Below are 12,096 nucleotides of genomic sequence, written 5' to 3'. Positions count from 1 at the left end.
TCGCAGCGAGATAAGACCTAATATAGGTTCTTAACCGCAATCGGTCGGGTTCAGATCGGCTGGACCTCCAGCAGCTCTCTAGGCCCCGTTTCCGCCGCTTCATCTCCCGGAGCTCCGCGGAGAACCATGGAGCTCGCTGGGATCTGCGCCGGGTCAGGGGCCGCAAGGGTACAACCCGGTCGAGTGCCTCAGTGGCTGCCCTTTCCCAGGCTTCCACTAAGGCATCCGCCGAGCTGTGAGCAATGGAGGCAGGTGGAGACCCCAGCGCCGCTTGGAATCTCTCAGGATCCATTAGGCGTCTGGGGCGGTACCATCTAGTTGGCTCCGTACCTCCACGGCGAGGGGTGGCAAAATGGAAGACCAGCCGCAGGAGGTGATGATCGGTCCATGACAGGGGCATAGTAAGTGGAAAGCCCCCACCAAGATCATCCAACCACCGTCCAGATAAGAAAATCAGGTCAAGGGTGTGGCCTCCCTCATGAGTTGGCTCAGAAATTACCTGCGTCAGGTCCATGGCCGTCATGGAAGCCATGAACTCCCGAGCAAGCTCAGATGAACCTCCCAGGGATGGTAGGTTGACGTCTCCCAAAACTATAAGTTTGGGGAACTCAACCACCAACCCTGAGAGGACATCGAGCAGCTCGGGCAGGGCTGCCGCTACGCGACTAGGCGAAATGTACACGAGCAGCAAGCCCAACTGCGCCCCAGAGCCAAATCTCATAAAGAGAGACTCACACCCGACTATCTGAGGAACGGTGGTCTCCCGCGGACATAAGGTCTCCCTAACGATCACCGCCACTCCCCCACCCCTACCCTGAGCTCGAGGCTGGTGTAGCACCCGGAAGCCTGGTGGGCAAAGATCAACCAAAGGGACCCCACCCTCTGGCCCCAACCAAGTCTCCGTGATGCAAGCCAGGTCCGCATGCTCACCCTCAACTAAATCCCTAATAAGGGGAGCTTTGCTGACCACGGACCTGGCATTCAGGTACACCAGCCGGAGCTCAGGAGGCTGCACATCCTCGCTCCCGGAACCTCGGGAAAGAAGCAGAGGGTCGGAGCGCCCCACCGCTTGCAAATAGCGGAGACGGCGCTCCCGGTAACGATATGGCCCCCTGTCTATCCGCCTGCTGCCATTCCCCGTCGTGGGAATTGGTAATCCCACGACCCGCTCATGAGCCCCGGAGACAACGACCCCTCGTTCTCCCCCCGCGCGGTCAGACCCAAGTCTGGCCTGAACTATGGTTGATTGGCCGCCCCCCAAAGCCAAACAACCCCTATCACCCACCCCCCTCCCCAACCCCGTAAAAATTTTTGATAAAAACAAAATCAGGGGCCTCTTGTTACATTTATGTTGACGGCCCCTACCCCTACCCAGCCATCTCTCAGAGACCCAGAACTCGGGCCCTTCATCGAGGTTAGAATTTAAAGAGGCGGGTCGCACCCAGGCGAGGGGGGCACCCCTGAGGGCGAGCAAGTCCGTGCTAGTATATTGTCGCATGTTAGTCCAGCAAGTCCAGAATAGGTAGTCCTGGAGATGATCAAATCCATAGGAGGGTCGAAGGCCGGAAAAGAAAATATCTGGATCCACACCCAGCTGCACTGCCACTTAGCTGGGTGCCCCAGTAAACAGGTCACCCCCGCCCTCTCACGGCAAGTTGCAACTCTGTACCTGGGGATGGTCAAAGATATACTCTGGGTAGGCATGCCCCATAGAGCTCCCACCTCTATGGGGCTGCAGATGTAAAAGTCAGCCACTCTCCCACCATGGCTGATACCCAGGACCGACCAAATCCAAAGGGGAGAGGGGGAGGCAGACAAAATTATATATTCAGGCAGAAGAGTAGACGGGCCAAAATGGGCGAAATGGTCTAAAAGCGTCACTGCCGTTAGAGCGGTCCAAAGGTGGTATAAAGACCGCCTGTTGCTCCATTGAAGCGGTCCAAAGACGCCGTTGCCAACACAAGCGGTCCGAGGCAGCACAGGAAGCATCATCGCTGCTAGGATAACTCTCAGTCGCCCTCTCCGCCGCCAAAACGGCCCGAGGACGATAGCGTCACTAAAAGCAGCCTGATGCAGTCTGGGGTGAGATGAAAGCACCACCGCCGGCAGGAGGGGCCGAGAGCCCGAGAAACATCGCAGCCAGTCACTGGCCTCCACAAGCGGCCCAAATAGGCCAGAAAACACTGATGCCGCCGAGGTGGCCCAAAAACAGGTCAAGTGTTGCCATTCGGGCCAAGAGGCCCCAGGAATGCCACCGCTTAGTGCTGGTCGTTGAGAACGGCCCAAGTCCACTGCTGCCGCCGTCGTCGCCGGATGCAGGCCATCTCTGCCGTCGAATGCGGCCCCAGGAGACGCCGCTACCAGCGGCAACGCCAACGCCCACGCCGTCGCCGCCATCGCCGCCATCGCCGCCGCCAAGTCGGACCCACAGGCGTCTCTCTCGGCAACCAGAGGCAGCCCGAAGATGTTAAGGGCGGCCCGAAACGGCCCGGGGAAGCAAAAAACGCCGCCACCGAGCGCCGCACCGAGCGCAGCCCGAGAAACTGCCGCCGCCAGCGCCCACGCCGCCGCCGCCATCACCGCCACCCCAAACGCACCCGCAAGTGTCCTCCTCGTCCTCCTCGCCGACCAGAACCCGTCTGAGAGCAGCAAGCAGCCCAACCGGTCCGGCACAGCAGGGAACAGCAGAGAACAGCAAGAACAGCAGGGAACGCCGGAGGCGGCGACGAACAGCTGAGAGGCGGCCCGAAAAAAAAAAAAAAAAAAAAAAAGACAAGCGGCAAGCGGCAAGCGGCAGAAGGCAAACAGATGAAAAAGCTCGCAGGTTAGCTGCCTCGTCCCCCAATCCACATCCCAGGCAGCCCGAAGGCTCCTGAGGGGCTCCAAAAGGACACCTCCAAACTGGGACTCACGGAGCTCACGGAGCTCGGACAAGCACGTCCGCCATCTTGAAACCTATCTATCTGAAAAGGATAAAATAGAACTAGTCCCTCTAGTCATGTTTCCTGTCTGGTTTACCTGGGAGGCTGTCATCACATTTACAACTGTCCCAGGGCCGATCCGGGCACTTGGCAATCGGCATGCATTTACAACAGTTGCAATATCAGGGAATCACATCATTTGCAACCTTCTCAGCTGACTTCAGACAAGCAAAGTAACTAAAAAGTTACCATGTGGCAAGATGGGCAGCTAATAAATTTTACAAATAAATAAATAAAGTCAATGCAGGAAGCCAAATTTACTTAGCAACTGTATAACTCATTTAACAATTGAAGTGCTTAACAATGAAAGTACCAGACCATTGTTGGAGTTAAGGACTATTTGTAAAGCAAAACTTGCAGCTTTGATTTTATTCCTAGAACTTTTTAAATACTCAAGAGTGAGTACTAAATGAACAATGTTCCACTAAATTTTAAAAAACTCTTACTTTTAAATAGTATAAGATAAAACTTGTGGCTTTGATACCCAGAATCTTTTTAATGTGCAACAATACTACTGAATAATCTTGTTAAGTTCAAGATATGTTTCTGAGTTAGAATTGGCAGTATCACTTCTAATGGAATGGCAGAACTTACCTTTTTTGAGAACCAAATCAGAATTTGACACTGGCTATTAATATATTTTAGTTTTCAAGGCTCTGTTACAAAGGACCCATCAATCTATCAAAAAAGAACCCCTTTAGGAGAACATTTTTATTTTTTATTTAAAGTAATACATTTTCTCCAAATGTTCCCAAGGAACGGTTAATCTTGAAAAAATTCTAAGATCACAAATCTCAAGATTCAAACTGTATTTTATCTACATTTAACTTTCATAATAGTGTTCCATTGTGATAAAATGTGCAACCAAGAATTGTGATGGCTTTTAGAAAAATGGAAGCTAAAAAAATAAATCACCAATCCTAAAACCCTGGTAACTGACTATACAGGTAGCCCTCAAGTTACAAGTGTAATGGAGCCTGCCCATATCTTTCAAAAATCCTGGAGCACCGGGGAAGTACCTGATGATTGGAAAGGGGCTGATATGGTTCCCATGTTCAAGAAAGAAAGAAAAAACAGACCCAGGAAACTACAGACCAATCAGCCTAACATCAATACCTGGGAAGATCTTGGAAAAGATAATCAAAAAACAGATCTGTGAACATCTAGAAATGAATGAAGTTATAACCAGCAGCCAGCACAGGTTTGCCAAAAACAGATCATGCCAAACCAATCTCATTTCATTCTTTGATAAAGTGACTAAATTAGTAGACCAGCAAAACGCTGTGGACGTAGTATACTTAAAGGCATTTGACAAAGTAGACCACAATCTGCTACTTAGTAAGCTAGAAAAAAGTGGGATAGACAACACCACCATCAGATGGATCTGTAGCTGGCTGACAAACCATACTCAAGTAGTCCTCAATGATACTACTTCCACATGGAGAGAAGTAAGCAGTGGGGTACCACAAGGCTCTGTCTTAGGCCCAGTACTTTTCAGTATCTTCCTCAATGACTTCGATGGGGGAATGGAAGGGGAACTCATCAAATTAGCAGATGACATCAAAATGGCAGGAGTAGCCAACACTCCAGAAGACAAGCTCAGAAGTCAAAAAGATCTTGACAAACTGGAACAATGGGTCCTATCCAACAAAATGAGTTTTAATGTGGAGAAAAGCAAAGTTTTACATTTAGGCAGGAAAAAATTTTGAGACCTGGCTCAAAAACAGCAACTGTGAGACGGACCTTGGAGTCCCAGTGGATGATCACTTGACTATGAGCCAGCAGTGTGCAACAGCAGCCAAAAAAGCAATACAATCCTAGGTTATATAAACAGAGGCATAGAATCAAGAACACGCAAAGTATTAGTACTGCTAATAAGACCTAGTAAGACCACACCTAGAATACTGCAACCAATTTTGGTCACCATACAATAAAAAAGATGTTGAGATGTTGGAAAAAGTTCAGAGAAGAGCAACTAAAACGATCAAAGGCCTGGAGACTAAAACATATGAAGAACGGCTGCAGGACTTGAATCTGGCTAGTCTAAAGAAAGGAAGCAATAGGGGTGACATGATAGTAGTATTCCAGTATTTGAGGGGCTGCCACAAAGAAGAGTGGGTCAAACTATTCTCAAAAGTACCAGAGGGCAAGATAAGAAACAAAGACTGGAAACTGACCAGAGAGAGAAGCAACCTGGAATTAAGGAGAAACTTCCCAACAGTGAGGACAATTAATCAGTGGAGCAACTTGCCTTCACAAATTGTGGGTGCTCCATCCCTGGAGATTTTTAAGAAGAGACTGGACAGTAAAGGTTCTCCTGCTTGAGCAGGGGTCTGGACTATAAGACCTCCAAGGTCTCTTCCAGCTCTATTCAATTCTAGTCTAACTTGTGGGAGTGAATCTCGTACCCCAAATGAGATCACGCCCTTGCTCGTTAGGATGTGGCTCGTTAAGTGAACATGAAGCATCTCAGGGTGGAGAAGGCCATGGAGGGCCTAGTGATGGAACAGGCCCCCAGGTCTTCCCAACCCACTAAGATACTTCCTGCTTCCCCCTCCTTTCCTGGTGCACCGGACTCACCTTGAAAAGATCTGTCTCCTCTACCGCATTTCCTGCCACCTCCTGGATCTGAGGCTGGGGGATGCTTCCGCGGCCCTCCGAAGGCCTGATCCAGGCGGTGGAGGCTTTCTCCAGGCTGCTGCCGCCCCAAAATGGGACATTGGAAGACCACAGAAGCATCCCCTGGCCTCAGATCCAGGTGGTAGCGGCCTGGAAAAGGCCTCCGGTGCCTGAATTGGGCCGCCAGAGGGCTGCAGAAGCGTTCCCTGACTTCAGTTCCATCCTCTGTTGCAGAGAACAGAGACCAAAAGTACCATGAGATTATGTGAGATCAGTAGTGTGTGATCTTGCCCCACTCATCTCACGTGATCTTGCATTACTTTAGGCTTCCATTCTCTGTGAATGCACCGAAGGCCTGGAGCAGCCAAGAACGCAAAGGACTTCCATCTTCGCAAGGTGAGTATTGAAGGCCTAGTGCTAGGGAGGCCCGGGTGGGAGTGGGGAGGGAGGGAATAACCAGGGTGAATATTGCACTGCCACTGAAGTCACTCATAAGGGCGAACAATTGCCATGGTGCTGCAATATTCATAATTTCAGGACTTGCTCGTAAGCAGTAGGGGGTGCTTAGCGTGTAACTTCAAACAAGTGTTAAATGAGTGCTTGTAACTCGAGGATAACCTGTAATTTATAGATAAAAACATAAGGCAGGGAACTGTAACAAACTGAACAGCTGCTTTAACCTAAAAATAAAGATTATCCCTTCTATGTAGCAGTGAGAACAATTTTTTTCATGTGCTTTCAATATAAATCCCTAGAGGTTTACGAATAATTTTTATGAAATTTATAAAAAAGGAACTTACCATAGCCATCATGTCTAAATGATGAGGGATGTTCTCCCAAAATAGCTTGCCTCTGTCGGCCTTTCCCTCTATCTAAAGAATAAGAGAGCATTGGTTTTTTAAAATAAAAAACCCTCTCAAAATATTGGGATTTTATCAATTAAAACAATATATGTGTTGATTAAATCTTAACAGCAACTCTGCTAGATCTGATCACGTCCACCAGTCAAATATTATATTTCCAACAGTATGGTTTACCAGATATTTTTAAGGTTCTACATTTGAGTATTTTGGTCAGATAGTCATTTAGACTGACTTGTTCTAATACAAAAATACACCAGAATTATTGTTAGGACACCAGAAATATTGTTGTTATTAAAATCACATCCAGAAAGATTTGACATTTTAAACCTAAGAAAACTGTACAGGTGTCTTAACACTACAATTACTCTTGTAAAAATCAAGCTGTAAATGCAGTACTTTCGAAGGACAGTACCTGAATCACACTATTAGCTTCAACAGCAACATATTTTCAAAGAGGGCTTCTTTTCAAGAAGTTTCAGCATAATCCAACAACAACCTGTATTACACGGTTTCATAATCAGTTAACAGAGAGGATCATAATTTTTTAACATACATCAACAGCTATTAATGGGAAAGTGCTGAGAAAACTATACATCACTACACTATTATTATACAATCTATATTATAGTGCCAATAAAAATTGAACTTTTAACAATGAGAAGTTTTCAGCAAATTTCATTTATACAAGAATATAAAGTTAACCAAGGGGTCAACACTACTGGATGAAAGCAGCAATCGGTCAACATCTACTGCAATGGCATTTATCATTACCGTTTGCTGATTGTTTTATTACATAATTTGAAGTGTCAATATTTAATTGATTGTTAAGCTGTGAGAAATAAGAAACATCCGGCAAAGGTAGTGTTTATTTCAAGGGAAAAATATCTATGGGTTGATACTTATTCTACTAAAATCAGTAGGGGTTGAAAGCTCAGCTTTGATAATAAAAAATTAAAAGTTTGTTTCCAAGGTCCACAATTTTGTTAGGGCAACTTGTTGAAAATGAAAACATTAGATAAAAGTCCTCAAAACAAAAGTGAGGAAGAATATTTTTGTATATCAACTATAAACCTTTTACATGTATATTACTTTCACTTATTTTGGTAAAAGATGAATAAGTATGAAATAAGGAAAAATGCCTGCTAATAATATCCAGTTTAATATTTAACTGATATTGAGATACTGATATCAGAGAGCCAGTGGTTACGGCATTAGGCCACAAACCATGAGAACCATGAGTTCTAGTCCCACCTTAAGATACAAAGCCAGATGGATGACCGTGGGCCAGTCACTCTCTCAGCCTTAGGAAGCAGCTAATGGCAAACCAGTTCCAAAAAACCTTGTCAAGAAAATTGCAGGAACTAGGAAATTGCCACAAGTTAACAATGACTTGAAAGCACAAATAAATTGTTCATGACCACTATAAGAAATCTAGTAAAGAATCAAGACATGTGAATGTTGTATATAATACAATTAATTATTCTCAGGGATATCAAATAGGGCAAACTGAAAGATTCAATTAAAGAAAGTACATCAAAACGTAAGACCTTAACTGAAAAGAATGGGCTAAACTGGCTACAGAATATATTGGTAAACAGGTTTAAAAAAAGATTATAAATGTTATCATTGTACAGAGCACGGCAATTACTTTTTCCCTTATTTTAGATATATTTTTACTTGGCTTAGGTGTAATTGCATCCACCACCAATAATCTTCTTGTATATATAATTTTTAAAAATGATCATCCCTCAGAAATGCTGCGGTGGATTCTGTATCGAGCACTTCTAAGATCATTTTCAACTCTACGACTCATAAAACAAAGCAATAAAAATCACAATTCTTATAAAACATCCACCAGATTTTATGTTCATGCTACAACTATGCAAAAAATCATTTAGAGAATTAAAAATAATTTTTAACCAACTGAAAAGGAAATATGAAAATATTCTCAGTTAAAAAAAAATAAAGCTACGACTCTTGATAGCCATATAGACTTTAACTAAAAACAGTAGAGGAAAATGCCATCCACAGGTACATTTTATTTGTCTTGTACATATTTCTATGTAACTATAAAGTATGCATTGCAGTTGTACCAATATAGATAACAGGATCTATATTCAATACAACTGACAAGTTTTCAGCTAGCACATTTACATTAGGTCCCTCAATGTAATGCTGTAACACAATACCCTCGATGAAAAAAGGAAAGCCAAACCAATTCAAATATTCAAAATTATCTGCTTAATGTAAAAAACAAAAAAACTCAGGTGTACTTGATTTCTGGTGATTTTATGCCCAAGAACATGTAGCTTTCTTGTTAACATTTTGGAGGGTTTTTTGTTCAGATTTGCAGCTTGGTCTAAACCAGACATGTCAAACACAAGGCCCGGGGGCCGGATCTGGCCCACAAAGTGGTTTCATGTGGCCCACGAAGCCATCCTGGAAACAGTGAGGGAACGGCCCCCACTGCCTAGGCCCTGGCCCAGAGACCCTCCTTCTGCCAGAGACCCTCAGATCTGTCCCACTCCTGCCTGGGCCCCCATAGGCACCCTTGATGCGAACGGTGTAGAGCTGGCCACGCCCACCCAGTAGGCCATATGCACTCTAGCCACGCCCACCCAATAGGCCACGCCCACCCTGGCCATACCCACCCAGCCCCCTGAGGGCAACCGCAATGCTGATGCGGCCCTCAATGAAATTGAGTTTGACACCCCTGGTCTAAACTGACAGATCCCTATCACAGTACTAAACCCACCAAGCTGCTTAGCTTCAAAGCCTAAACAAGATTAGCCAACTGTGCCAGAGAATTATAAGATTTCTTAAGTATTTCTGAAATAAGGTCAAGATATCAACATAACAAAACATACAGTATTTAATACAGCCAAAAGCACTGGATGAGGAGAGGCACAGAAAGTAACCTGTTCCTGAGACACTTTCATCACTCTTCTCCTAAGATTGTACTGTACATTGTATTGTACATTGTACTGATGAGGACTGTCCAAAATAAATGAGTGATTTTCCATACTGAGGAAGTTGCCCACTCATTGGCAATTGGTTTATTGCTCACATTATGTCAAGGATGTCAAACTGCCGGCCCATGGGCCGGATGTGTCATGCCAAAACTGTGCCCACCCCATTGCCAGCAATGGGAAAAAAGTCGCAATACGTTGTGACACAAAATGTGACGTTGTGAGTTTGACACCCCTGCATTATGTTCTCTGATGATTCATTAAAATTGATATAGGCAGTAGCTTTTATTAACTCTTAATTATAAGAATAAAAAGCTGTAATTGTCTATCTATAGAAAATACAGTGCAGGTTTTCCCATTACAATTTGAAAGTAATGCTACATACAGATAGTCTTCAACCTGTGATTAACAATTGGAACTTAGTAATGAAATTCATTACTAAGCAATGCACTCATAAAGCAAGACATCATGTAACTGCATCTCTCAGCAACCCCACATTCCCAATTGCTGTTGTTAACTGAGAAACATAGGTGAAGCAGAGAGTCCCAGGTAAGGAGTGGGGTAGGGGAGGCCTGGCACAAGCCACACAAATGTTAGAGGGGGTGCTGCAATGTGGTGCAAAACTGCAGTTGTTCCTAGAAGTCTCAGCCTGTCCCAGCAGCATGACACAAAGCTACTATGCCCCAGGAAGCCTTAGGTGCTCTAGCAGCACTTATGACAACAGGGGCATTGCAACTTCTCTCACCCATTCTCCCCCTCATCTATACTCTTTGAGCTACACTGGACAGTGCAACTTGGCAGCATCAGCAACAGAGATGAAACTAAAGCGGAGGCCTCAGCCAGATACCATTGACTCCAGGCCTCTACGTCAACCCAGCACACAGCTGCAACCAAGAAATGTTGCCTCAAGCCCTACTCTGTGGCCAGCCAGCCCACCATCATTGTGCAAAGTTCCAGTTGTCTGCATACCCCTGTGCTTCACAGGTTCTGCCATGCCATTTTACTCCTAACGAGGCACGCCCTAACTGTACTGTGTGCAAGGCTGATGCTAGCAGTTCCACGCCTTCTCCCCAAGGGCATACACTCCATTCTCACAATCCTTTGGAAATCTACCCTAGGTCTCACAAGAATGAATACATTATTTGGAGAATGGCAGAAACCCCATTCTTGCCCCAGTATCACCTTTGATGTGAGGTACAACTGCATAGAACAGCCAAAAGAGCATAAATGATGGGGAGACAGGTGGGTAGGGGAGTTGCAACAGGGCTACAGTCATAAGTGTGGGTGGGCTGCCAAGCACCCTAATTTTGGGCACATGACTATGGGGATGCTGCAACAACCATAATTTTGAGCATGGGCATCCATTTTTTCCAGTATCATCTTAATTTTAAACAGTCATTGAACAAATGGTTGTAAACTGAGAATTAGCTATGGTAATATTAACACTACTTCTTCCTGTCTCGAAATAGGAATCACCTGAATTAATTTTTAAACAACAAACTGCACATATTCAAATATATCTCACTGCTACATAAGCAAATCCACATTTGAGAACTGAAATGATGTTCAAAAACAGTTAAAAATAAGAAGCAGACCTTGCTATTCAAAGAAAAGTCAAATGCCACACTAAACATCAAATTTTTGATACATCTGTTATTTTCCTTCAAGGAAAGATTTCTTATTTCTCACAGTTTCATTTACCAGGACAGGCCACAGTCCCTAAAAAGAATCTGAATTGAATGCGTGAACTTAATATCTTAAATAGTTATGTTATCTGGCAATTTGAAACAGAGTTTAAGTTTTACCATAGCATTGTGGTTGAATAATCTGCTAACCAATAGCATAGCCCCCTTATTAACTTTTTACAAATACTTAATTCTTCATTCCAAAGCCTACATTTTAATACTGTAGTACATTTCACAATCAAAGTACTATCTATAAAATGCAACTTTTAGATGAAACTTAAAGCCAAGATCTAATATTAATAGTACATTTTCACAGTCAAAATAAATAATAAACCTTTATTGTCAAAGTACAACATGTGTACATTGAGATTAGCTGAGCCTCCCCCTGTGCTCTCTCCCCCCAACACACAGTGACATCCAACCCTCCATCCCACCACACTATGTGAACCAATACCTAAAAAATACCTAAAAGAATCCAACCCTGTGGTAATTATTAAAAAGTCAAATCTTGATTCATGTTCAAAATTTGCTAAATACTCTACCTTGATAAGTTTCCCAACTTCCTGCTATTAATGCCTAAATTTTCAAGAAGTATATACAGAAATTATACATGGCATTAGAAATTACAGAGAAGTACAGAATAAGATTTTTTTTTACACTTTCATGCAGCTTTTTTTTACTGATGCAAACAATGTACCTGCTATGCTTTGCAGTTAAAAAAAAAGAATGAAATATACTTAGGGTAATGTAGTGAAACCTGAGGAACTTGCCTGACAGGTTGCTGCAAAATTTCAATTTATTTTTAAGCAGTTATGATCCTTTAGACAACATTTACATTGGAAAACCTATCTTACATACAACCAAAACAATTACCACAATGTACAGGAGATAAACAAGACTTGGAATCTTCCATACTGTACTGCTTTGTTCTAGGGATATAAGACTGGAACCATATGCAAGCTGATTATAATGGGTACAG

At 43.9% G+C, this 12,096-nt stretch overlaps 1 protein-coding gene across 2 annotated transcripts in view; it reads right to left on the bottom strand.

Annotated features, from left to right (window-relative positions):
- HNRNPLL (heterogeneous nuclear ribonucleoprotein L like) overlaps window positions 1-12,096 on the bottom strand; it is a 33,547-nt gene that overhangs the window by 11,811 nt on the left and 9,640 nt on the right. For both annotated transcript variants that reach the window (XM_083350590.1, XM_083350589.1), the window contains exon 7: window positions 6,401-6,472. In XM_083350590.1, the coding sequence (XP_083206716.1) occupies window positions 6,401-6,472 (72 nt within the window). The remainder of the gene's footprint in view (window positions 1-6,400; window positions 6,473-12,096) is intronic.

The sequence above is a fragment of the Vipera ursinii genome (assembly GCF_947247035.1).
Source record: "Vipera ursinii genome assembly, chromosome: 1".
NCBI classification, from domain to species: domain Eukaryota; kingdom Metazoa; phylum Chordata; class Lepidosauria; order Squamata; family Viperidae; genus Vipera; species Vipera ursinii.
Note: the sequence above shows the minus strand (reverse complement) of the source record. Positions and strands in the feature narration are given on the sequence as shown.